This window comes from Heliconius melpomene, chromosome 12 (genome assembly GCF_056956725.1).
Source record: "Heliconius melpomene rosina isolate 202511_hmr_F chromosome 12, ASM5695672v1, whole genome shotgun sequence".
Classification (NCBI taxonomy): Eukaryota; Metazoa; Arthropoda; class Insecta; order Lepidoptera; family Nymphalidae; genus Heliconius; species Heliconius melpomene.
In genome coordinates, this window is record NC_140400.1 from 1840385 (window position 1) to 1866438 (window position 26054).

The window sequence follows — 26054 nt, forward strand, 5'->3', positions numbered from 1 at the left end:
ATGTGAGATCATTTCTAAAACCCATAAGTTTTGATGATGCATACAATTGACTATTGGATGATGCTTGATAGCTATTCAACAACAAGCACTCTTTTTTGCCCCAAAAATGGAGAAGAAACTAAGGCACAATTCAAAATATAATATAATGACAATATAATAAATAAATAAACTATCTACTAATAGCGTAAGTACACCTTCCCTTACCTTCAGATACTTCCAATGCTGATCCACGTCCGAATGAAATATGTTAGCAATCAAAGAAATATAACTTATATTAGTTTCTTAAAAGTAACTTTAAAACTAGTTGTATACTTTAATTGCTTATGGTTCTATAACGTATATAACAATTGACTTTCAATATAGGAAATTGAAAAGTTCAAAATATATTGAGTTGACATATGACGTCACATGTCTTTATAATAAAAAACAGATCATCTACTTTTTCGAATATCGTGCCAACGACCGATCATGACATCCGTTTCGTATTTGATATCTGTGTCGGTTTAAGCGCTGTTTAATACTTCTTGCTGGTAGGTATTAGGTGCTAATCTAACATGGGGGACCTTGAACTTTAATATAGAATTAAATATAGCTCAACGTCGCTACTCAATAATAATTTATAAAGAAAAATTGTTATCCTAAACATTCCTCAGTCTTAAATGACATATTTAAGAATTTCTTTAATATTTAAACCCATTGACTTCTAAAGCTCTTATAATATATACTTACTTTCCTTAGGAATCGAATTGTATGGCTCCGTTCCGTTTATCTAACGGTCAAAGAACAGGATTACAGTAAAGGAATGCTTGTGACTCATTGCATATGATTAATAACATCTATTACTGAATGATATACAAAAATTGCTCATTCAAATTTGAGTTTAATTTCTAATATCATAAGGGTGATAAAGGGGTGTATGTATTTGGATGTTGATCACCGTACAAATCTCATCAGACACGCTAAACATTAAGTCCATGATTAATTTCAACCTTTGAGTTCACGATGCCTTGAAGAGGGCCATAATCTTGGTTTATCAAAAATTTATGTAAGTTGTTTTTGAAGTTAAGATAAGAATAATTATAAAAATATTATAATTATTTTTCTTCTTAAAATGTATTAATAAAAAATAGAAATAAAGCGAAATAATGTCTAAGTAAAACATGAACAAAAAAATCTGATTTAATGAAATTCATTAAATGAAAAAAATATGTCATGTAAAAATCTTATGTTATTTTTTTGTCGCATACCACAATTTGGTCTTAGCTTCCGTGTCAAAATCTAACTAGTTTTAGAATTATGTTAAATGTTTATCTATCGGTATTTATTTAACTCACATGCTAGAACTCTAACAACATTTTAAAATATACTTCATAGTTTTTAGCCAGAGAGAAAGAACCTACTGACTTTCTTTTCACTAAGAAAGCAGAAAGATCTACTGTAGTGTCGCGGCGCAGGGACACAAGAGTAGCTACGAGCATAAATGCGACAAGTTTTGGGTTCTATTCCTACTGTAGAAAATGAGATATTTAATATTTCCATTCCCTTGCTTTGATGTCGGGTCAAATCGCGGCATTGAGTTTCGCAACTCAACCCGGAATGTTTCCAGGATTCGGCGGAGAGTGGAGAACGAAAGTGTTTAATGGGAAAGGAGTTTCTTTACTCTAGGTTCCCAGGGTTCCCTTGCCTACTATAAAACAATATAAAGTACACTATGTCAGGTTCAACATTTTGTGTATATGATTTTAAGCAGGCATATATATATTTTAGAAACAAATATACCTATTGGCGCCACACGTTAATCATACAAATATGATTAACGTGTGGCGCCAATAGGTATATTACATTTATGCCATATATAGTGTTAGCTTATGCATTAATTTGCATAGCAGATTATACATAAATTGGATAAAAAAATATATAATAACTTTTAAGAGCTATAAAATAAAAATTGTGTAGATACTAGAATTCGGAAGCTTTTTTTGTTATTTTTATATATTATTTAATTATGTCATAGTAATTATTTTATTTTCTTGAATTACATACAATAATATTTCGAACGTTCAGGAGATGTTCAAATTAATAATCATATAAAAGTGAAAGACTAAATGGCTGCTTGGCTTTGGCTGCTTCAAAAATCAATTTGAATTAATTTCCTTTATTATTATAGGTAAACGTCTTCTTTTATGTAGCCGAAAAGCAGAGGGAACCTGATGATGGAATGAGATGGAACCGTCTTCATTTCTCATTCTTGCAAATGTAATCAAGATTGGTACGAAGTTTTAGAAATATATAAAATAATTCATCTAAGTACATTCAGAAAAAACTTTTGAATACAACAATAGTCTCTCAACTAAAAAAAGAAAAATAACTAAAGATGATTTATTTCTTAAAATACCATATTCTTCATACTTAAGTAGTATTGGCTAATAGCCGTAGGTGGGATCATGTCATGGCGATAGGTTACCAGATATGGACCCGTACAATACGTGGTCCATCGTAAATTAAAATGACACCCACAATAAGAAAAAATATTACGTCATATGAGATGCTATTTGATGAAATCATAATTATTTTTTAATGTTTGCCAGTAAAGGTTGGATTTCTATATGGTAAATATTTAACGAATACAATACTGTTTGTACTGTAGTTAACGATGATTACATCAAAAATCTATTTTAGAATAGTAATATTTATCTGCTTACTTATAATGGAAATTGTTTTAGAAAATAATTTTTCTTTAGCTTCACGCTGTATCCCGTATATAGCAGGGAACCTGGGAACTTGGTATTAACACTCCTTTGCCCATTGGGACAACTCCATTCCCCACTTTCCCCTTACCCTTCACCGAATGAAGAACATCCAACATCTCAATATCCCGATTCATCGAAACAAAGATATATTTGATTCAATTTGCATGCCCTAAAATGGCATGGTTATATAAAGCATAAGGCCATATCGTTTCTCTTTCACAACGCGACCCATTATCGTATATCTGAGTAAGCTAACCTAAACATCCTGGGATGTCTGCAGCGTGCGTCATGCTGGTTGAGCCTCCGTCATCCTTTGTGCTTGTGCAATGGTGGTATGGGAATGTGATTTTGCAGGCGTTTGGTTTTCAAGACTTAGTCATTTATATTTTTTTGTGATCTTTAGGTTTCCTTTTTTTCAGCTTCATGCTGATGATAAGACACCCCGCTACCCAAAAACATTCTATAGTAAAACTATTATTTTTGGACGACATTTCAAAAATTTATTATCGTACCAATATTTTAATTGTTTCTATTTTTCACTTAAACAAAGCATCCTTATTCTTAAGGGTTCTGCATTCAGAGATATCATGTAAAGGAAGTGGTGAGCTTGTGGTGAGGTGCGTCATTTTTTATGAATGAAACTTAAATAATATTTTAATATGTATTTAGACACCAAAGTGACGAAGGCAAGGACGTACGTGACAGCACATGAGGTTTGATTTAACTACAGAGCTGGTGGTCTAAGACGTAAAATGGAAAATCCCGTTTCCTCCTCATCTATGTATCAACTATAGGTACTATTGTAAAGTTTCATCTAAATTCGTTCATAAGTTTGTCCGTCGTGGCGCAGCGACACAAGGGTGTGACTGTAACGCGACGGTTGTGGGTTCAATCCCGGATCGAGGAAGTGAAATATTTATTTACGTATATATTCCCATTTCCTCGTTTTGGTGTCGAGGCAAAGCGCGGCGTTGAGTTCTGCCACTCAACACGTTACAAAACATTCAATTTAGTAAAAAAAAATTTTTTTTCAATTATGTAAAAACCACATATTATCGTAAATCTGAATCAAATAACTCAACTACATAAAAGTACATATTATTTTACGTACGCCACGGCGCCAGACGAATATGGAACATTTAAATATTTATACTCATACAAAATGTATGGGTCATGTCCAGCAGCTTTCCCTTGTTCTGTAAACATAAATTGTTCTCGAAATTTCACTGAATCACTGATACCGAGTGTGTGAAGAATTAACATGATGCACAAAATGTTTATGTGTTTCGAAACAATCGAATACAAAGGCATTGCAAAACATTACTTAAAAGTAAAAAACAATAATTTTAACTTCTCTTATTTTAAACCGTCATATCTAGAATTTTCTAAAATTATACGTAGGTACATAACTGTTACTGTCAAGTATACCATAGTCACTAGAAATCGATAGTAGTGAGTAAAAGTATGAATCATAAACCACTATCTAAACTTATCGGCTTGTTCTATATATCAATATCTTATATTATCATCTTGTTATTTCTTATATCTCCCAAATTCTACAGAACATCTCAGTGTAGTCTATTACAAGACATTGCTATATGTTGAGTGGTGGAACTCAACACCGCACTTTGTCTACCAGTATGAGGAAATGAAAAAAAAATCATTTCCTCGTGTCAGGATCGAACCCACAGCCGACATTTATATAATCAAATCGAGAGAACACCTATAAATTAAATATAAATATTTAGTTCTACAAGTTCCAACTGCGCCAACAGACAATGGAATCTTAACAAAGTCGCTTCTCACCGATATACGCGTAGATCAAACTACGCAACAGATAATAATATGCTCATTAATAGACAAAATTATTCCAGGAAAAGAAAAGAAAGAAGAACCTAGTATTACACACTCTTTCACACACTCCTTTCTCCACTTTCCGCTGCCTCCAGATTTCCTCATATACATATGTTCCTCCTATGTTTTATTATAATTATATATATATATATATAAGCCACGAGAATAACGTTAGTGTAAGATATAGTAATATCTTCTAGAACATACAATCACAGTCAATTTCATCTGACGATAAGAAACTTGATAGTAAATTAAGTTGAGGAAAGTTTAGGGTAGGACTCGCACATTTTATTACCATTGTAATTACAGTTGGACAGTGTCCATACACTTCAATAAGTATAGCTTTCTAGTAGCCACCTACTAAATACTTGACAATTTCTCTTTTCAACAACAATTAATATATGGAATTAAATTCAAACCTGTACTGAAGAATCCTATATTTTATTATAATTTATTTATTTGTTGTTAGTGACAAACATATTGCGGAATTAGATTGGAATTCATTTTCGTAGATGGCTATGTTTTTTTTAATAAAGTTGTTTATAGAGTATCTTCGTTTAAAATCAATTAGTATTAACAGTTGGGCCCATGGCGACGATCGAAGAAAAGCAGAAAACAGAGAGATTTGTTACTAAATTATTTTTTTAAATTAAGACATAATTATTATTCTCATAAAACCATAAGCAATTAATATATTTTGAAAAATGATATAATATTAAAATTCAGTTAAATTACCTTTTTAAGATGTTTGTTGACCCATTTCGTGAACGTCTTCTTCTGTATCGCGTCCCGCTCATCTGAAAAAGAAAATAAAACTATTATTAATATATTTTAAACATTTTTTAAAGTGTAATACTTAATAATATAAACTTTTTCATAAAATATATTAAGTTTAATCTCCTACTACTTGATATCAATCATATATCTTATTTCAATATAAACAATATAAGCTAAAATTGGCTTAGAATTTTATAGTTATGAAATCAAAAAAATATAAAAGTTATATATAACTTAAATATACTTTATTTTGTCACATTACGAGAGGTTCCAATAATATTCTTGATATTTAACTAATTTCTAAAGTATTTACTATTGACATTTAGCTAATTTTGTGCGTGTTTACATGAAGAAAATGAAAAATCCAGGTTATTCCAATCCTCGTAATCCAACTCCATAACTGAATTACATACCAAATTTCAATTCTCTTAATCCAATCTGCTGTCTGTTCGTTAATTATTAACAAAAAAGCTATATTTATATAGTCAGAAAAAAAAACTTTTATACTATTTAAACTATTCTTTACTACTAAACTCGTCACACGTATATTAGTAGGTACTAAGATAGGCATCGTTCATACTAAATATTTATATCACATTATAGCGCCAGTGTTGATCCATGTACATACATTATCCATTGTTAATATATTGAAAATTATATTAATCAATACATTAGAAACCTGGACACGTGCCCTAAAAGCATAATTACACAGCGATGTACGCAACGTGTCGACGATTTAAATGTAATAGGGGTGTTTTAGACCATAGAAGTGTTCCTTGCTCTATTGAAATGTTGTTTGTATATGATATTATTTTTATTTTTGATACACGATGTATCCCGCACATAGACAGAGGCAGCAGAAGAGACAGAGGGAACTTAGGAACCTAGTGTGAACCTCATTCTCATCTAAAATTTGGAAGCAATGCGTGTCAAATGGCGGAACGCTTTGCCTCCGGACCGAGCAAATAAAAATATTTAAAAAGTCTAAGTTAATTTATAATATATTGAAATATTATTATACATTTATTTAAAATTTACAATTATGGAAGGGGGCTTAAGCTATTCATAGCTTTCATAATTGTTAACCAAAACTTTAAACTTCTAAAAAAAATTGTATAGTAAGGTGAACGAACTAACTAACAGCTGTGCTATTCTATTTATAGCAAACAGCTAAAGGTCGCTCGCTGCCAAATTATTTCTGAATCGGAAGCTCGTTGGTATTTGTCTAGGAAGTAGATGCTTGGGCGGACCAATAAAGATAACGATAAGATGTTTTAGATATTGCTAATCTACTGGTACTTAAGGGTCAAATCACAAACGAATTTAATAAAAATAACATTTTTTTGTCTTTAGTAAGTTTAATTTCGGGATTTTACAAATTAGGCCATCACTCAGGGTTAAGCTGGAATGCACATAAGTATATGATAATAGTTGCAAGTTCAATTTAGACCTAATACAGACTTTATATTAACAACATAACAGAAAATAGGCAGAATAAATGCATAACTGCTTTAACAATTAAACTTTAAAGAAGAACCTTAGTAAAATGATAAAATTATTCACATATGTATACTTTGATGAATCAATCAATCATAACGTAATTTTTTATAATAATAATTTTAATTTCATATAAAAATTCAAATAAATGTCATGAGTCATACAAAACAAACTTATTATAATTTAGACACGTACTGCGTTAGTGCTACAAACATGCGTGTCGGTCAGTCACGAACAGAATAAACACGAAAACCAAAGACAACGAGAATAAGACTTCATGCAGATAGTAAAACAGACTGACCAGCGAAAAATATACACATTTTGAATAAATTGTTGAAAAATCCATCTTCTGAATTAGTGTTATGTAGTAAGCAGAGAGAAACTAATGTCAAGACACTTCGTTCTTTACTTTTCGCCCGAATGTAAGACATGACGTTTTGCGTGGCGGAAGTTAACCCCACACTATACCTTGCCAGAACGAGGAAATGAAAATGATTCATCCTCTCAAGTGGGAATCGAACCCACATCCATTGCGTTACAGTCAGATGCTGCCTCTCTACACCACGACAGCCTATTTAACGTGTATGTAAATTTAAAACCGATGAATGCGGTAAGATGCGTCGTCCTAATGGCGCCACGACTGCAATATTTATTTCAATAAATAGATTAAATTTATATAATAAGAATTTATAGTTAAAAAATTACTTACGTCCACTATATATACCTAACGCTGAATGACAAATAAAAAAGAAATTTCAAGTACGCGCAAAATTTCAATAAAGTTCGAGATTTCAGTTCAAAATCATTAATAACGCATAACCTTCAAACAAAAACACTTTAAAAGAAAGTTCAAAACCACATTTTACAGTATATTAACACTGAATTACTCAGAGCTACACAGATAATGGAATCTTCAATAAAAGTAAAATGTTTTACGATTGCCGTAAGTAAACACCGCCGTAAACAAGCACTAAATGTATGAACGTTTCAAAATAAAAGCGCATCTTTAATGCAACCGATTTTTTCATTTTATCTTTGTTCTGTTCCTTTGAAAGGTTTTTTTTATTTTACAGACGATATTACTTACTGAGATATAACAGAAGAACAACAAACCAACAACAACCAATTCTAAATTCGAAGCCGTGTAATATCGTATGAAACTTTTTACACTAAAACTATATAGAGATATTACACGGCGTTGAGTTTCGCTATTCAAAACTACTATTGTCTATTATCACTAAAAAGTTACTCAGGGACACTAAGTTAACTTACAGAAACTGTCAAAAGACATAAGTTCATTGAACTTCTGGACCTGACCTAACCTAACAAGATAAACGAAACAGCCCTTTCTTTGTGCATTCCATACTTTTCGCACTAGCCGCGCTCAAGTGGAGGACTCAATTGCGTTGATTGAATCGATCACGCTGCAACGGTTCACACGACATTTAGACGCATCTGCAGTCTATACTGCACTACACTGTACAACGTATAACCTATATTTTGATAAGATATATTAGGATTTAATATTTTCATTTTTTCGTTCAGGTGTCGAGGCAGAGCGTGACGTTGAGTTACACCACTCCTACAAGCAATGCCTCAGGAATTCGGCAGCAAATGGGAAATGGAGCTTTTTAAAACAATAGGTTCCCTCTGCCTACACTGCCGTGTATGTGATACAGCGTGAAGCTGATTATTTTGTTTATAAGTATACTTATACTCGTACCGTACCATACCCGTATGTCAATATAATTTTTAAGATAAGACTGTCGTGACGCAGGGGTAAAAACCTGCAACTGTAAACACGGTGGTTGTAGGTTCAATTCCGATTCGGGGGAATGAAATATTTAATATCTTCAATGCCTCGCCCTGGTTAAGGCAAAGCGCGGCGTTGAGTCTACACAACACTCAATATCTTAAAGAGAACAGAGTGCCTCAAAACTAAGTTTCCAAGTTCCCTCTGCCCTGGTACCTGCTACCTGCACGATACAATGTAAAATACAACTACTGAAGTGAACAGTTACAACATAATTGAATCGCAACGTGCACTACAAAATAGCGCAGTGGCTCTAATTAGCGATGAAATTCCTTAATTAAGCTCATCATTAACGTAATCACGTAGAACAGTTGCTATGAAATGCAGTTTGTGCTCGTAAAACCTTAATTCCTAGTAAGTATAGTTATATATTTCCACCGAATTTTCCAGATATTGGTTGTCGAATGGAGAAACTCAACGCCGCTCTTTCTCATAACCAGAGCGAGGAAATAAAAATAATAAGCGAGTGAGTATCGAACCCAAAACCGTCTCGTTTACTTGCAGATTTCAAGGTATCTTGCAAAAAATTGCAACACTTAGTTCCCCAGCTCAGAAAGATCAGCGCTTCATCCCACAGAGTAGAGTCAGCAGACAAAATCTAGAGTCAAAACACTCTGTTGCCCACTCTCCGCCACACAATAAGAGTTACTTTTCAATAAGCAAAAAGTCTGCAGAGTGTCGGTACACTTTTAACCTAGTCCCTATTTTATACGACTATATGATCCTTTCATAAAGTGTTTATGGCTTGCGATTGTTTCCTACAGTAATATGATATACGACCTAGCTACGGATCTCGGTCCACCCACGCATTGCAATGAATGCATCATTCGTCGCTTAAGATGACTTTAAAAACAATCACACTAGAAAATATCAGTAATGTACACTAAATTGGTAATTAAAAGAAAGAATATTAGTCATTTCCTGAACACTAACTTTTAAATTGATAGAATTAAATCAATTGGATTGAATTGAATTGAAACTGAGAAAAAAAGTGTCTCTAGATTTTGCCTCTAATAAATGACTGATTTTTCTATTTCTATTTTCGCGAAATTTAGTTAGATTTTTCTATGACGGCAGTGAACAACTGTTAATTGTATTTATTAACTACTATACGAGTATGAAATTATTCAAATGATTCATTCAAACACTTCATTCCTTATATTTCGGTGGAACTAAAAACTCTGTCTTGTTACGCAATCGTCGCTTTTGCAAGCTAATATATATTTTTAAATTTAACAATTATAAAAGATTATTATAAAAACCAAACGAAGTCACACGACTAAACCAGTGTTGAGTAATATGAAACAAATCGTTGTATAACTGAGAGTAGCTATCTTGATTCACTTCCTTCTGCCCACTCATTAAGATGAATGGTGCATAGATGGGTTCACACTTGATTGCGCACCTCTTAACGGCTCCTGGCAGGTTATGATTGTGATTGTGAATGGCATTGTTTTAATTAGACAAATACACTTTTGTATGCACTTGAGTGTATTGTACAACAGGTTCAATTCCTATGAAATATATTGTTGCAATTAAAAATAAATATCTCCCGCAAAGGAGACATAAACCTAATGTCGGACACTCCGTTGCCTGATTTTGCTGATAAGAGTGCTCTATTTGACCAGAAAGGGAAAATTTAAATATCATTATAATTTAAAAATTTGAAATAAATAAAAAAATATAGCACAAATGAGTTCAAGTCTCTAATACTAAGCATGATCGAGGAATTTATGAATGGAATAAGTATGTCTATTGTCTTTGATAATGACAATAAAGTGGAATAGTAATAATATTTTGTTTTATACAGCTTTATATTAACATCGAAAGGACGTGGCGGACTACACCTACTCTGAGTAAGTACCACATAGTGTCACGACACTCCTGTTTACTTTTCTTACAAATGTGAGATACTAAACCTTGAGTGGAGAAAATTTAACTCCAAAAGTATTAAAAACTAGCTTAATTTAAAATTTTACCCCGCTAAAATATCACTCCAACCACCTCAACGGGAAAAAAAGCTTGTAGTTTAGCAAAATATTAAATTTTCAAAAGTGCAGATCGTGGTAAAATGCTTGTAGTTCTTGAACTACTAATTCGGTTTTCATAAACCAGCTAAGAACTACCGCGAAGAACAAGGCTTTTGATTTAAAAAACCTATTCTAAAATCGGTCCACGAATTCAGGAGATACGGTGCCAGACATACAGATAGAACACAGATCGATACGTCAAACTCATAACTTCTCTATTATTGCGTGGTGAATGATTCCAATTTTCCAACGACTTAACTAAAGACCATATAAAAACGAGGTAGCTAGACTTTTGCTTCATAGTGCACCAAATTCAAAAGTTCAAATGCCTTGAAATGTCAGAATAAATCTGCATACAAATTTGTATTCTTGATCTCTATCATCCGCTAAGTATGCAAATTGCATCTAACATAAGTCAAGTGGAGTAAACGGTAAAATAATTACCAACTCGAAAATAGTTCACACTACTACTTATATCTTTTGCATATATTACAATTTCATTTTCACGCATAGCAGGGCAGAGGGAACCTAGTGTTAAGATATTCCTTTCCCAACGCACCGTCTTCCTTTAAAGGAAAAATAAATGAAAAACTTGACTTGTTTCCTCCCATTTGTTCAATAAAATGCACAAAATGTGTGTGTGTGTGTCTATGAAAGAACAATAAATGACACAAATAACCACAACAATTAAGTCTATTTTAAATAAACTGTCAGTGAAAGTAAAAATATACATATAACAAAAAAAAAAGTTGGCTTCACTGCACGTTAAGAATTTGGTTAAAAAAATTAAATAAATTAAATACATTCATCTTTTTAAGATGAAAAATAAAATAAAAGTACAGCTTAGTAGTAGTATTAAATTGATTTTATATTGCAAAAAAAATCTCGCGGTTTCGAGAAAAAAACTTTTGTAAGTATTGTTACGACATTCTCCACTTTTCGCTCTAACAGCTTTAGCTTTGATTGCGCTTTTAATGGCGGAATTCAACGCCGCGTTTTGAACTCTCAGAGTCCTAGCTCTGGAAATGGATGGTGAAATAATTTCCCCGACTGGAATAAAACGTAGAACTGTTCCACTCCACCATAAAAACTCCAAAACAAACTAGCTACAAAACAATTCAAAAGCACGTAACCACTTCGCATGTCAACCGCATCCATGTAATACGTTCAAATCAAATAGATAAGAGTAATCTAACACTAACTCTAACTCTAGCCCAGTCTGGAATCCAGTTAACCAACTTAGCAACAATGTAAAGCACCTTTCACCTAACCTAGCCCTAAATGTTTAAGGTCGAATAAATGTTTAGAGAATTGCAATTGCGGTTTTTGTTCTGTTTTTTAGAGCGCAATAAAAAATGATGGCACGGCGGTTTCACTGACATTGTTTGTTAGTCAGAGGTCGCGGGTTCGGTCGGATACGGTGAAATATTATATTAGTTGTGTATTTATTTAAGTTATTTTCTTTCATATTGTTGGTTGGAAAATTTTAAACGTTTTAAAGCAAAAAAACAAAAGCATATTACATCACATATCTCACAATACTGTAGAACGAATCCAATATGAAACACACTAGATATAAGCTTCGCGGCGTCAACTTAATGCGGTCTATTACTAAAGTGTCGACTTATTAACGAATATACCAATATTAGGAAACCGCAACTAATTTATATTACACAAGAAACTGCCCCGACTTTGCTTAGTAGCAAAAATAATGTTTTAATATAATATATTTATAACCAATATGCCTAGGCATATTGGTTATAAATATGAACCCACAAACGCCACGTCCAGTCAGATATCATTCACCGACACCATAATAGACAATCAATTGTATTTAATTGCACTAATCAAGCAGTGTCCGATCCGTTCTGAGGTCGAATGCGTTAATATGTTCTAAATTAATATTATATTAAGTAGATCAAACGCACCGCAGATAGCGCTATTGGAAATGACAAAGGATTTTTTTATAATGTATCAGATAACAATCTTTGATTATCTTATTGATATTAAATTACAAACAGCCTATATCTGTCTCATAGAAGTAATAAAAAATATACATTAATATATAATCTATTAATTTCTGGTAGAATATTCATAAAAAAAAGAACGAGTAAGAGTTCGATTCTTTACAGACTTTGCAGATTTCAAATTTTTAACTGAATATTGATTTCCCTCAGTGCAGATTGAACCCACAAACATCGCGTTTACAGGTAGACGTTGCTCTATTGCACTACTAAGCCCACAACGGCTACTTGTAACGAATAAGGAGTGTCTACTTATTACGAAATAGGACCATATCAGAGAGATCAGAGTAAAGACCTAATTATTAAACTCGATTCATTACTCGCTTTAGAACTATAGTAGTTTCATAAAAGGTTAATGAACCTAGCCAGGCGGAAGCGAACAAAAAAAACCTATAGGTTCACGTTATCAGTGAAACAAAACACATCATAATCTTCATATCTTATCAACGGCTTATAGTTGATAAATGATAACATTCCCTTGACTAAATAATATAATAAATAAATGTATGAAAATTATAGTGCCCCAATGATTTAATAACATATGTATAGAGGAGTACAGTACAGCTGATGTGTCGTGGCCGCCATGAAGTTCTACTTCCTGATCTTTTACGCATAATACTCTTATGGATAAAATAATAAAATTAAGTAACAAAAAATCCTAAAATCGAAGCTGTGCTGTCATCTACAACTAAGTTTAGGGCGGCCACGACTTGTTGACCGTATTATACAGTCTATACAGACCACCTAGAATGACACACATGCATTGGTAAATGTACTTATGACATACAAAAGAGCAACTGTAGAATTCTCGTCGGCTCTTTTCAGCAGAATCTGGTTTCCTAACTGGAAGTAGCTTCTTTAGGGACTGACACTACTGACATTTTTACATAATTTGTCGATTCAAAATTTATAAATGCCTAATTTAAAAAAAGATTATATTGTTTTCTATACAAGAATACATAGATATTATAAAACATTTGAATTTACTGAGTTAGTTTAGCTATTATCATGCACCTGTTGTAACGTATGCGCACGCGCAGGTGGACGAAATATATCTACACTAAAAGTTACCCATTACCCATTTACAGATATTAAAAAATGCTTTAGTATTAAAAGTTAAACGATATACAAAAAAATACTCCTACAAACATTTCTGTCATATTTATCATATTAACACTTAAATATACTAAAAGTTGAACTAAAAATACTAATTGGCAATAAATTAAAATATCATTCGAACGATAATAACGAACTTTGAAATATATATTTTTTAAATACCGGCTTTTAAACATAAACAACTAAAACGATTACATTGAAATGCTAATGTAGTGCTGCCAAAACTTAAGCAATATCGATATATTTCTCACAGAACCCGTTTATCGAGTTATTTGAAAAACATCTCGTAATATTCAAAAACATAACGATTTTAGCGTACGTCACTATATTATGAAACGGCTAAAAAATATTTTAGATTACTATAAATAAATGACTGTCATATTTACAACGTTCATATTATGGCTGATATAGGAAATAGTATTGGATATGATTTCATCTAGGGGAAACATTAATATCTAAAACGTTTTCGTTTCTATTCCAAGTCTTTCTAATATGCAGCGTTAAGTTCCGCAATGTCTTGAATACTCTCTACCCAATAAGATATGCGATCATGTCATATTTCATTTGTTCAAATTAAATTATAGCCTTTGACATGCTCTCGATGAATACAATTTGATTGGCACTTCATTTATCAATATCTTCTTACAGAACAAACGTATCAATTGGACATATTAAAATATCTGCATCACTTGATTTTAAATTGTCGATATAAATAAAAGGTACACACTGTATAAGAAATAAAAATTTTAATTTTATATTTTTCTGCATATTTCTTTTCTGGTAATAAATTAGTAATACTACAATATTATAACTAACCGTTCAATAAAAAAAATATTAGATATCTTCAGTCTATGTGGTTGGAAATATAAGAATATTTCCAAGAATCAAGAATAATAATGAAGTTAAAGCACCAAACACATTAAAACACCTATGTTATTAAACTATCAACTCAACACAACATAACATAAAAAGACAAGGCATTAATTATCACGCCATAAAAACGATTACATCTAAACAAACCATGGTTAACGGGCTCCACATAGTACATCACACCACACGCATTCTCTATAACCCACCACCACGAACCTGACTGTCGAATAAAGAAGTCCCAACAAGTAGTACCTTTGAACTTGGTCAGATTCTCCTCGTAGACCTGGTCGTGGGACTCAGCTCGGTCCCCTCGATGACGCTTCGGTTGATGGCCATCGTAGAAGCCACCGTTGACGCCTTCCTGCACTTCCTGGGGGTCGAACCCCAAACGTTCCTTGTAGTAAGCTTGCGTCGACATTTTAACACTTCATATCACTCAAATTTCACGTTTTGACTAGGGGTCGGTCGGAACGGGCAGCCGCCGTGCACTCACGAGTTATTATGAAGGGATCCGCCAAAATCACTTCACAGTCCCGCGCAGGCGAGGCCGCCACGACGATACACACTGTATATTGTCCACAAAAGGAAAGTTGCTACCCCTTGACACACACTGTTCGTTCTTGACACAATTTTTAAAAAAATTAACCGCGATTACTCAGAAAATTAATTAAGAAAGCTTGTTATATGTTAATATGGCAATTTTATTGGTTAAGCATTAGTTAGTATGGAATGTTCTGTTACTTTATTTCTTTCGTATTTCGTTTCGTTTACGATCACACTCAATTTTTGTATGAGTCACTCAATTGTTTTCACATAAGGCTTCGTGCACACTTGTATAAATACGAAACTATGGAAACCTGTAGACAAAGAGGTTGTAATTGAGAATTACAATTTGAATAATGAAATTACCTCGCTGAGTCACTTTAAACATTTCGAAGGCGACATCTTGAAGGTCTGAGAATTTGTATGGTTCAAGTCGTTATTTAATTACTAATTAATTATACCACGTAATGCTAGTAATTATAATTATTTACTCATTAGATACGAAAAAACAAGTTATTTAGAAATATATTTTGTTATTAACTTAAAAAAACAAAAGTCATAGAATCGTATAAATAAAATAAATATAATAATAAGTACACGTAAATTTGCGAGTCAGCAGCACGAGTCAATACGCATAGCGAAGTTTCGCGTAACAAACGTATAAAACGATATTATTTTTTTTCAAACCTGTTTGTTTCTAACTACCTGAGTTCAAGACGGTTCGGTTCCACTTAGCTTGAAAGCGACACGGTTCAAGGGCACGAGGACAAATACACACAATTAGCACATTTATGTTATATTCGCGATGTTGTTACTTACTGAACGCATTTTAACTCTTTTTTTCACATAGGGTAGTTAAAGGGAACCTAAGGGAAGGAAGTGTTAAGATTCTCCGTTCCCCAATTTCCTCTCAATTTTCGAAATACTGTGTGTTAGTGAAGGAGCTGAGCAACACGTTTAGTCTATCAGAGTAAAAAAATCAAAGGAATTAAATATAATCTTTCTCACTATGGATCAAACCCACAACCGACGCGTTTACAGTCAGACACTATACCGCTGCGTCACGACTGCCTTATCGACAGATCATAAGAAATGTTTAGCAACAAACAGAAGTTGTCTACTTAATACCGAATCGATACAATCTTTTATGTAAGTATAAGAAGATTTTTTTTATCTTTTTTTTAAACCATCCTTATCAACCTTCTCACTGACATAAATAACAAAAGTAAGGTCACATTCATTAACATTTTACAAAAAAAAAACTATAAGATACAAATCTTTTAAAAACCAATTATTTGATTAATTAACTACATGTTATAATTAACAACAAAATTTATTATTGGAATGAGGGCAAATTGAAATATGTTTAAATTCCTTTAAAAAATTACAAAGCTGCTCGCCAATTCTTTTGATAATTAAATCATAATTTTACTAAGATTTATTTAGTGATTTGTATATTTTAAATTAAACTTTGTGATGTGGGTTCAATTCCCAGTCGAGATCAGAATTTTTTAACGTTCCTTGTTCTCGTAACGAAACAAAAAGCGGGTTTTGCTTTAATTTAAAAAGGAGTAGCAGTAGTCTTTTGTCTTATACATTTTGCATGTGAAAATCTTACTGCGATCGAATCGCAGAAATTGCATCAATTTATCAATCAAAATTGCCGTTCAAACAAGTATCTTTAATTGAAAAATTGTTTCAATTCGGTAAACGTCTTCAATTTAACTGCAGTTAAAAGTTCTTATTTTGTGTAACTATTTAGTGAAGTTTTGAAAACTCTAAAAAAACCATCTACTCGCCTTTTCTCTTGTAGGCAAAGGTGTCATGTCACTCCGTTCCTCACACACCACCTAATTTTGTCTTTTTGTCCCACTCTTAGTCTTGTTACCATAGGAAATGGAAATTTCCCCAGTGGGAAACAAATTTTAATATAATATGCATGTATTGTATGTATTACACATACATCCTTTCGAATCATTCAATATATTAAAACTGTCGTATCTATACTTGGAAACAACACACCTTTCTTCCCAGATTTTAACTTAAGACCATTTAAGATGACAACAGCCCATAAAAAAAACCGAAGCTAATTGGGAAAACCAAAGACAACAACACTTTATTTTATTAATTAATATAAATTACATTAAATGACTACTATTCCAAAAATGATAAGAACATGTTATAAATAATTATTATTATTACTAAATGTTTTACAAACGATATAATTACTTGTAAATACATGTTTCAAATTTATTGCAATATATTAATAAAATAAAATGAAATGGATTAAAAATTATCTATAAGGGTCCTTGCTATCTAAGTTTCACGTTTTGACGTCAAAACATTATCAGATAAAAATAAAGATAGAAAATGTTGCTTGGCGAACAAATGTCTGGTGTTTATACTTTAAAACTTGAACGAATAAGTAGATAATAATAAAAAAATATTAAAAACGCGATGGATGTGAGTTCAATCCGCACTCGGGGGAATATATTATTTTTATTCTCTCGCACTAGTAGTAAGACAAAGACCTATAATCAGGTCCGCCACTCAACAGGCAGGCTGTAGGCTGTGCGTCGGAAACAGAGTGTCTTAACACTAGTGTCTCTCTGCCTATATTGGAAATAAACCGTAAAACTAAAACAGTAAAGAAATGTAAATAACAATTAGTGTACATTCTCAATGTTTTTCCTTTAGCTCTCCAGATATAAAAATCCCCCAAAACCACATTACACTTAATTTCGAAATGGACAAAGTGTTGCCCAATTATTTCCGCTTACAATGAGACTACTATAGAATACATTGTACTGTAATTCCCACGACGTGTATTTCGAAGCGAAGGTCACGTGACCTTGGACGACCGAAATGGGGATTTGCGAGTTTTGTTGGTCTGTCTGCGAGTCCGAGATATATGTACGCGTGAACATCAAAAAAGGTTTTGCTGTCTTTTTGTTTTAAAAACTAAATACAAAGAACATTAATTTATAATCTACATATAGATACATACTAAAATTATAAAAGGTAAGTTTGTTGAAGTCAGTAGTGGGGCTAATTTTAAATGTATAAAATATATTACCTTATGACATACAAACAAATATAAAGCAGTAACATACAAGTATTTCTTTATCATCATTTTCGGAGAAACAAGATGTAGTGAGTCATTATTCGTACGACTATCCAACTAAGGATAAAAACTTGCGGATTTATATTCTTGGGCATCGAAATTACCCACTTCGATACTTGTACTATATATTTTTCATTAAAATATATAGCGCTGCTCTCTATAACATCTTAATGATGATTGGGGGATGTCGTTGGCGGCAAGGGTCTCCCCTGCGGGACTCGAACCTAGGCTTGCGGCCGTGGATCGGGTAAAACCCACGAATTTCAATACCATGTTTTATCTTGGCGAATCTCAGAGTTAGAATCGAACTCACTACCACTAAATCTAAACTCATATTCTATTTTATAAAGCGAAAAAAATACACAATTCAAGCTACAACCAATAAACAAGCCTTTCATTTGAAAACTGAATTTAACGAGTTATTCAGAATATCAATTATATTCGTTAACAATGTTTAAGTAGATTGCAAGAGCCACTTCATCTTTGTGCATTTTCAATGACTATGTATACTCTGAAAGGCAACAATTGGAACATGTTTCGAAGAGTAAAGCAAGGTCTTTGGGGGAATCAAATGCTACTAATTTACTCTACATTCATACATAAGTAATAATAATATGAGAATAATACATAAGGTCATAAACCATCGTGGAGCAGCGGTGGTTGTGCGTTCGATTCTCACTCGAGGGAGCGAATTATAATTATTTTTATTTCTTCGCCCTGGTAACAAAATAAAACGTTGCATTGAGTTCCACCACTTAACTTTTTTTTAAATATTAACTATTATCAATAATTTGTTTAGTCTCAGTCAAATGAACAGTGGTAATTCTATTTAAATATTTAATTTGTCACTGTCAACTTGAACCTGAGTAATAAAATGTTAAGTGGGCACTAAACGACGTTTAACTTATTTAATTATTATATTACCTTTTTTTATTACGTGTTTCCTACAATGTATGTTTAAAAAAATATTAAAAAGATAAGAAATTAAAAAAAATTAAAAACAAAACTACGATACATTTTTAAAGCTTAAAATTACGGTCAAATGCACTAAGGATATTTAATAAGTGACACCACACACTAATGCTTCATCTGTCAAATTACTATCACCTGTCGTACAAAGTAACAAAAAGCGAATGTGTATATACAAACTAGGTGAGTATGTAATGGCGTATAAAAAAAGGATTATACATAACGGTCGAGGTTTGTACGCGTCTTGAGTCCCACCACCCAACACGCAAGGCATCGAGAATTCGGCGGAAAGTCAAGAACGGAGGTGCCATAATGGGAATCGAGTGTGTTAATACTAGAATACCAGTTTCCCTGTGCCTACCCTACGTCGTTTAAGTATTTTATATATTTTAATCGATTACCAACTTATAATTTTAAGACGTTATGATTAGGTCAATATAATTTATCAAAAGTGTCGGGTGACCAGACGCAGGTCAACGAACCTGTAAACCATTGCTTGTATGACACGCAAAAACTACCGAGAGCTTGCCGAATTTACTTCTTAAATGTTTTATGTGCACGTTAACGAGACATCTATAGATTATTATGTATTTCCAATATTTATTATTTATCATATAATCTTTTTCTTCCAACAAAATAGATTAAAGTGGAAGAAAAGGAGGCTTTTGCCCAACAACGGGACAATACGGGCTAGTATAAAATATTAGTTTTTAGTAGCGTTCTTGCTGGATAGCATGAAGGCAGGATGAACCTATTGTTAAGACTCCGTTCCCCATAAACTTCCCCCTTACAAGTACAGCCACGAAGATCTTAATATGTGATTTTTAATAATTTCCATCGACTGAGAATCGAAACTACAATCATCATAATAAACAATCAAATTACCACCTGCGCCATAAAAGAAAAATGTTTTACCAAGAAACAACTACAGTAACATGGCTAAATAGTGGTAAATATTGACATGAGCTCTGTCAATGCTACTGACATTTGACCTCCGCGGGTCTAAGTTGTTTGCCTCGTTCATATTCTTTACCTTTCGATTGTAAATTTTAACAAAATGTCAAAAACAGCCATTTAGCCGAGACTGATGTTCTTTAGATCACTAGTGAAGATCTGCTAGTTCAAAATTAAATACTATTAGTTTATTTTGTTTAATATTGTCTTTGGGATGAGATGACCAATTTAAAATGTAAAAAAAACTGTATTTAGGCTCTACGTATTTATTATATTTATTATAACTAACGCTTCATATACCATCAATTAAACATGCTACTCTTTTAATTTTTGGAAAAAAAATCGTATTAATCAAAAATGCACTCTAAAAAACGACCAATACGCTCCAACCCACAATTAATTTGAAAAGAACAGACAATAAGTTGAAACAATGAAGGAAAATATCGTGTGAATAATTTAATTTCTCAACGAGATGCCATTGTGCGTGAAGATGTATGAACTTATCTAATTCATTTTGACCGTTGACCGGATTTCACCGTTATGACAACCGAAACAACGAGACTATCTATTTGTAACAGAGTCGACGAACGAACGGACCAGCTGAATCTAGTTGGTTTATGTTGATGAAGTGAAGGTGGTTCGTCTTTGGTTCAGTAATTTCTGACGAAACTAATGAAAACTCATCGTAATATGTATATAACCTAGGCAAACCTAAGAAGAATCAGTGGAAGAAACTTCAGAGAATAAATAAAGATGGATACCCATATTTAAATTGATTTTTTTTTAAAAACGTCAAACTTGTATTTGGAGATTAGTTAAACGAAAAACTAAATCAAAAGTAATCTGGGTCGTGGTCGTGATCGTGAACTTGTTACGGGAGATAAGGACATGTTGCAAAGTCATACCATAATTGTAAATTATAAGAATCTACTTAATAGATATTTCCTTACTAATATTAGATAAAAAAAAAGATAATAAATAAACAGAGTTAATGAAAGCGTTACTAATAACGTGTTACACAGAAAATCAATAGTATCAATATATCTTTCTTTACTTTCTAAGACGAAGGTAGAATATATTTATGCGTTATCATAATAAAATATTTAAAAAATATAAAAATATAAATACAATACTCACATTATATAGAAATATGTATATCACATCAAACAAACGCAAAACAATAGTTTTAGCTACGCATTTCATGGTATTGACAAGTTCTTCGAAATAAAGAAATAAGTATTAAATCATCCTTGAAATAAAAAGACAAGTAATTAGATTCGGTTAGAGACAGTGAAATTGATGGCGAATATATTTTTGAACAAAAACTATAATTTTCCATTCTAAATGAAAACTGGGCAAAGTATAGCTATAGCAATGTATGCAGAAGGTTGAGACACTATATTCTCCATTTACCGCCAAATTGAGTTGAATGGGACGTTGAGTGACGTAATTCAATTTCAATTTGTCCTGAAAATGAATAAAAATAAATAATAATTCATTCTTCTGAGTGGGAATTGAACCCACCACCATCGCGTTTACAGTCAGAGGACGAAAAGCGGATAATTATTAATAATAAAAACCTAAAATGACACCAACTATGAATATCATTTTAATTCCTTTCACATGAAATCATAAAAGACCTAAGCACATCGCTGGTCTTAAAATAGCCAAAATACTTACATCTATAATAATTTTTACTTTATAAGCAAGTGTTTTGTAAGGAGAGTATCTAAAGCGCATTATGCAATACAACCCCTGTTTATACAACTAATGTAGGGAAGACGGTAAACATGTCTGCCCTTCGCGTGTCCTTGTACTTTGTGTGATCGTATTCTAGAATAATAATAAAAGCACGGCAACAATAGTACTAGAATGAAAGGTAATTATGTTTGAACCGTAGGGAGAAGAATTTAAAATACAAACTTCGGTGACTTATACGCATAAAGTATTATACTAATCATAAACATCCGATGAAAACAATTTCTCTATTCGTGCCCGTAGACAGTGTGTCAAGAGACTCAGTTCTACACTTTTCGCCTTCGCTTGTCAGAGAGAATTCTTCGCTTGGCGGAGAAATGGAAATATTTTATATTATCGAGTGAAAATCGAACTCAAAACCATCGCGTTTAAGTACAATCACTCTTTCCCACTGATTTTTAACATTGTCTTTATCATCTTCTACATGACCTTTATAAATTAAACATAAGGAAAGAAATTTGCGCTACCTACCAATAAACATGGAAAGAAAATCCGACTATTTCTTATAATGAACCTTCTACAATTATCTTTCCCAATAATATTGCAAAATAACTCAAAGTGGTATAGCAGAAATGAATCAGTAAATACAATTTAAGGACAAATAAAGCAAGAAATGCAAGGAACGCGAAGTATGCGGACCGGTTCCTAACGGGATGGCCACGCATAATGCAGACGATTTGACGCGGCAAATTGAGATGCATGTTGCTCGTGAGATTTGGACGGACTAGACACATTTTTTACATGATTTTACTTTTAAAATGCAGGAAGTTTGTATCAACATCGTATAAAATTGATAAGAAAATATATTTCGGTTTAGAGAAATTGGAATTTTAGGTTACTAAAAATTCTAGTATTTTGACAAGACTTTTAAATATCTTCTTTTATTTAAATGAATTATTAGATGAGACTGAGCATTAGTTATGTTTTTCTTGAAAGGAACACAAGCAAAATTATGTTCGCGTGCAATACTCCAGTAATCTACGAAGCATTTTTGATATTTGATTCGGTTATAATATCTAAAGTTTTCTACATATTATTTGGATTTCATGCACCACTAAACTTTATAGTCTGAGCGCCCATTAGAAGAAGCCTATAGTTATTTATATTCTGGTGTTAATAGTAGAAAGTAACTGTACACTAATTATATAAAAGACTCGATGACATCGTCCTAGATAACCTTTTTGGGAATAATTGCAGCATTCTGGGTGCTGCAAGAAAATTTCTTTCCAATTATTTTAATTACTTGAGATTGAAATATTCTTTAAATTCAAGATAATGGCAAAGAAAGTAGTTTACCCAAAAATAATTCGATTCTATTATTTAGAATAACTGTTGTCATTGTAAAAGCTAAAAGGAAACTACACAAATTAAAGAATAGCAGAAAGAACAACAAGAAAAAATATCAATTTCAAATATCAATAAAGTATAAAGGAATACTAAATCCATCAATAGTCATACCCCTATACAACGAAAGTTCATTGCACAGTAACGGTCGACTATAAGGCTTCAATGTTTACGAACTAAGTGCTACAACTTTAATCTCTCAGTGGAAATGAAACATGTGTTTGCAACATGTAATTTTATACTTCTTTTTTCTTTCACAACGCCTGGGCCTTGCTTTTTCACTAATTAAAAGTAATGATAAATTAAATTTGCTTCAGTTTTTATCTGTATAAATCTGCGATTATCATAATAATGTTTATGTTTCATCTATATATATAAAATCGAAAGGTCACTCACTCATCATGAAATCTCAGAAACTACGTGTGCTAGGAATCTGAAATTTTGCATAGGAGTTATTTACAGGACGTAGGTGCTCGCTAAAATAGGAATTTGTAATATTCAACTTCTAAGGGGTTGTTTTTGGGGTTGAAAGTTTGTATGAAACTTCGTTACTACAAATGCTAGGAGTCTGCATAGACATCGCTTACAGGACGTAGGTACTCATGGAAACAGAAATTAATAATAACGTAGTTCACGCAGGCGAAGCCGCGAGCGGGCCGCTAGTAATCTATATTTTTCCTTATAATTTAGAGCGTTTTGATCTAAATATTTACTGATTTATTAATTTACTTGTTCTGGTAACAAACAATATCTAGAAAATTGGGGGGAATATGAGGAAAGGAATGTCTTAACACTAAGTTCCCTCAGACTATTTAAGGGAAACATCGTGAAGCTATAAAAAATATCTCCTGATAAATCCACTTGCTTTCACTTATATATCACCATTGCTGTTCAAACAGCCTGGAGCTATGAAAGTCTTGGAACAAGCTGTTCTATTGATGTTGAGATTATTGATAACATCAATTGTTGTCCCATTAAAAGCGTATTGTAGAATTTTAATCAGCTTATAAAAGTGTCCATTTTTTTGTCAACTCCGTATATTGGTCTAGTTTATTATGTATGTTATTCTACTTAGGAATACCTGATTGCTTTTGAATGTCAACGGAATTAAAAATATGGAACTAATCAAACTAGATTCTGTGTACGAATTTCTTAAGAAGATTTACATATAATATGTTCAAAAAGTTTTTTTTTTAATAAATTATATTATTATCATGCAAATGATTATTTTTAAATATCGAGCTTCAGAAACATTAACATTAAGAAGCCTTAAATTTTAGAATTCTGCTTTCAGAAACAATTTAGCATAAAGTAACTGAACGTACTGAAAAATATTTATTGAATTTATTATAAACATTCTTATTAACATTTGCAAGCCACATCACTTCTGTAACAACTGTTTACATTTCATTACTGGTGCTGACTGTAGCTTGTTTTGTTATGAAATCGCCCGACTAAGTGTCATTACTCATTGCGTTGATTATTTATTCGGAGAATTGCTAACATTATTCTTTAAAATGATTATTGAATCGAAATCCAAGACGTTTGGTATTACCGTAAAATTTAATATTCTGTAACGGATTTTAGTACGTAACTAAATTATGCTTTTTTTTCAGCATTACCTGATCAATTTTTGAGTCAATAAAATTATTTATGCGTCCGAGTGGGAAACGAACCCACAACTGTCGCATTTATAGTCTGGCTTTGCCAGTGCATCACAACGGCCTTGGGGGTCGTGTGTAATAAATAAAGAAAATATATAATTGACTGAAGCAATGCTCGTGGAACACAGACACAAATAAAAAATAAAATTCTATATTTTAGTACATATTGCAAACGATTCACCAGTCTTTATAAATTGCGTAAGGAAAGAACTTATAAAAAGCCAAAGTTCTTATTATCATAATAAAATATTATATAAAAACTCAAGAAACAAAAATACAATAAATATAAAACGTTTAAGTCTTTGTCCCTTATTTCAATAATAAAAATTGTCAGCTGTGAAAATATTATTTACGTATAGAGGCTGTCGTGGCAGCACAGGGTTTGACTGAAAACGTGACGGTAGTGAGTTCGATTCTCATTCGGAATAAAATAATTATTTTCATTTCTTCGCTCTCGTAAGACATAGCCCGCTGTTGACTTTCTCCACTCAATAAGTATGTAACATTAAGCAGAACGTGGAGACCTAAGTGTCTCAACACTAGGTTCCCTCTGCCTACTCTGCTAACTTTACCCTGGTAACAGAGTAAAGCTAAAAAAACAAAACAATACAATAAATTGTATAAGTATTTGTCCCTCATTTGAATAATTAAAACTGTCAGCTGTGATAATATTAATAAGCGTTAAATATTTTATGACAACCACTTAACGAAGGTTGCCTCGTTAAGACTACTTGCAATAACAATGTGATTTTGCATACAATTTACGATCGAGAAAGTTTTATGTCGTAGCCTTTAAGGGTAGATTAAGGTCATATCTGTGCTGTACTTTTAACGTATGAGATAGTCTAAAAGTGGGTCAGGACGAAATATATGTAAATAAGGTTTGGGCAATCGAGATAATTATAATATTTTTTGTTCTATAATATATTTGAAAGCAGCGGGACTCGAACCCGCGGCCTCTTGGCAT

General features: G+C 32.4%; 1 protein-coding gene across 2 annotated transcripts in view; it reads right to left on the minus strand.

Moving 5' to 3' along the window:
* Window positions 1-26054, minus strand: part of shot (dystonin-like protein short stop) — a 239974-nt gene that overhangs the window by 139666 nt on the left and 74254 nt on the right. The window contains exons 2-3 of one of the 2 annotated variants that reach the window (XM_085194376.1): window positions 14984-15588; window positions 5340-5401 (exon numbers count right to left, since the gene is read on the minus strand). In XM_085194376.1, coding sequence (XP_085050502.1) covers window positions 5340-5401; window positions 14984-15149 — 228 coding nt within the window. In that variant the 5' untranslated portion in view covers window positions 15150-15588. The remainder of the gene's footprint in view (window positions 1-5339; window positions 5402-14983; window positions 15589-26054) is intronic. The other variant, XM_085194381.1, reaches the window with a different exon arrangement.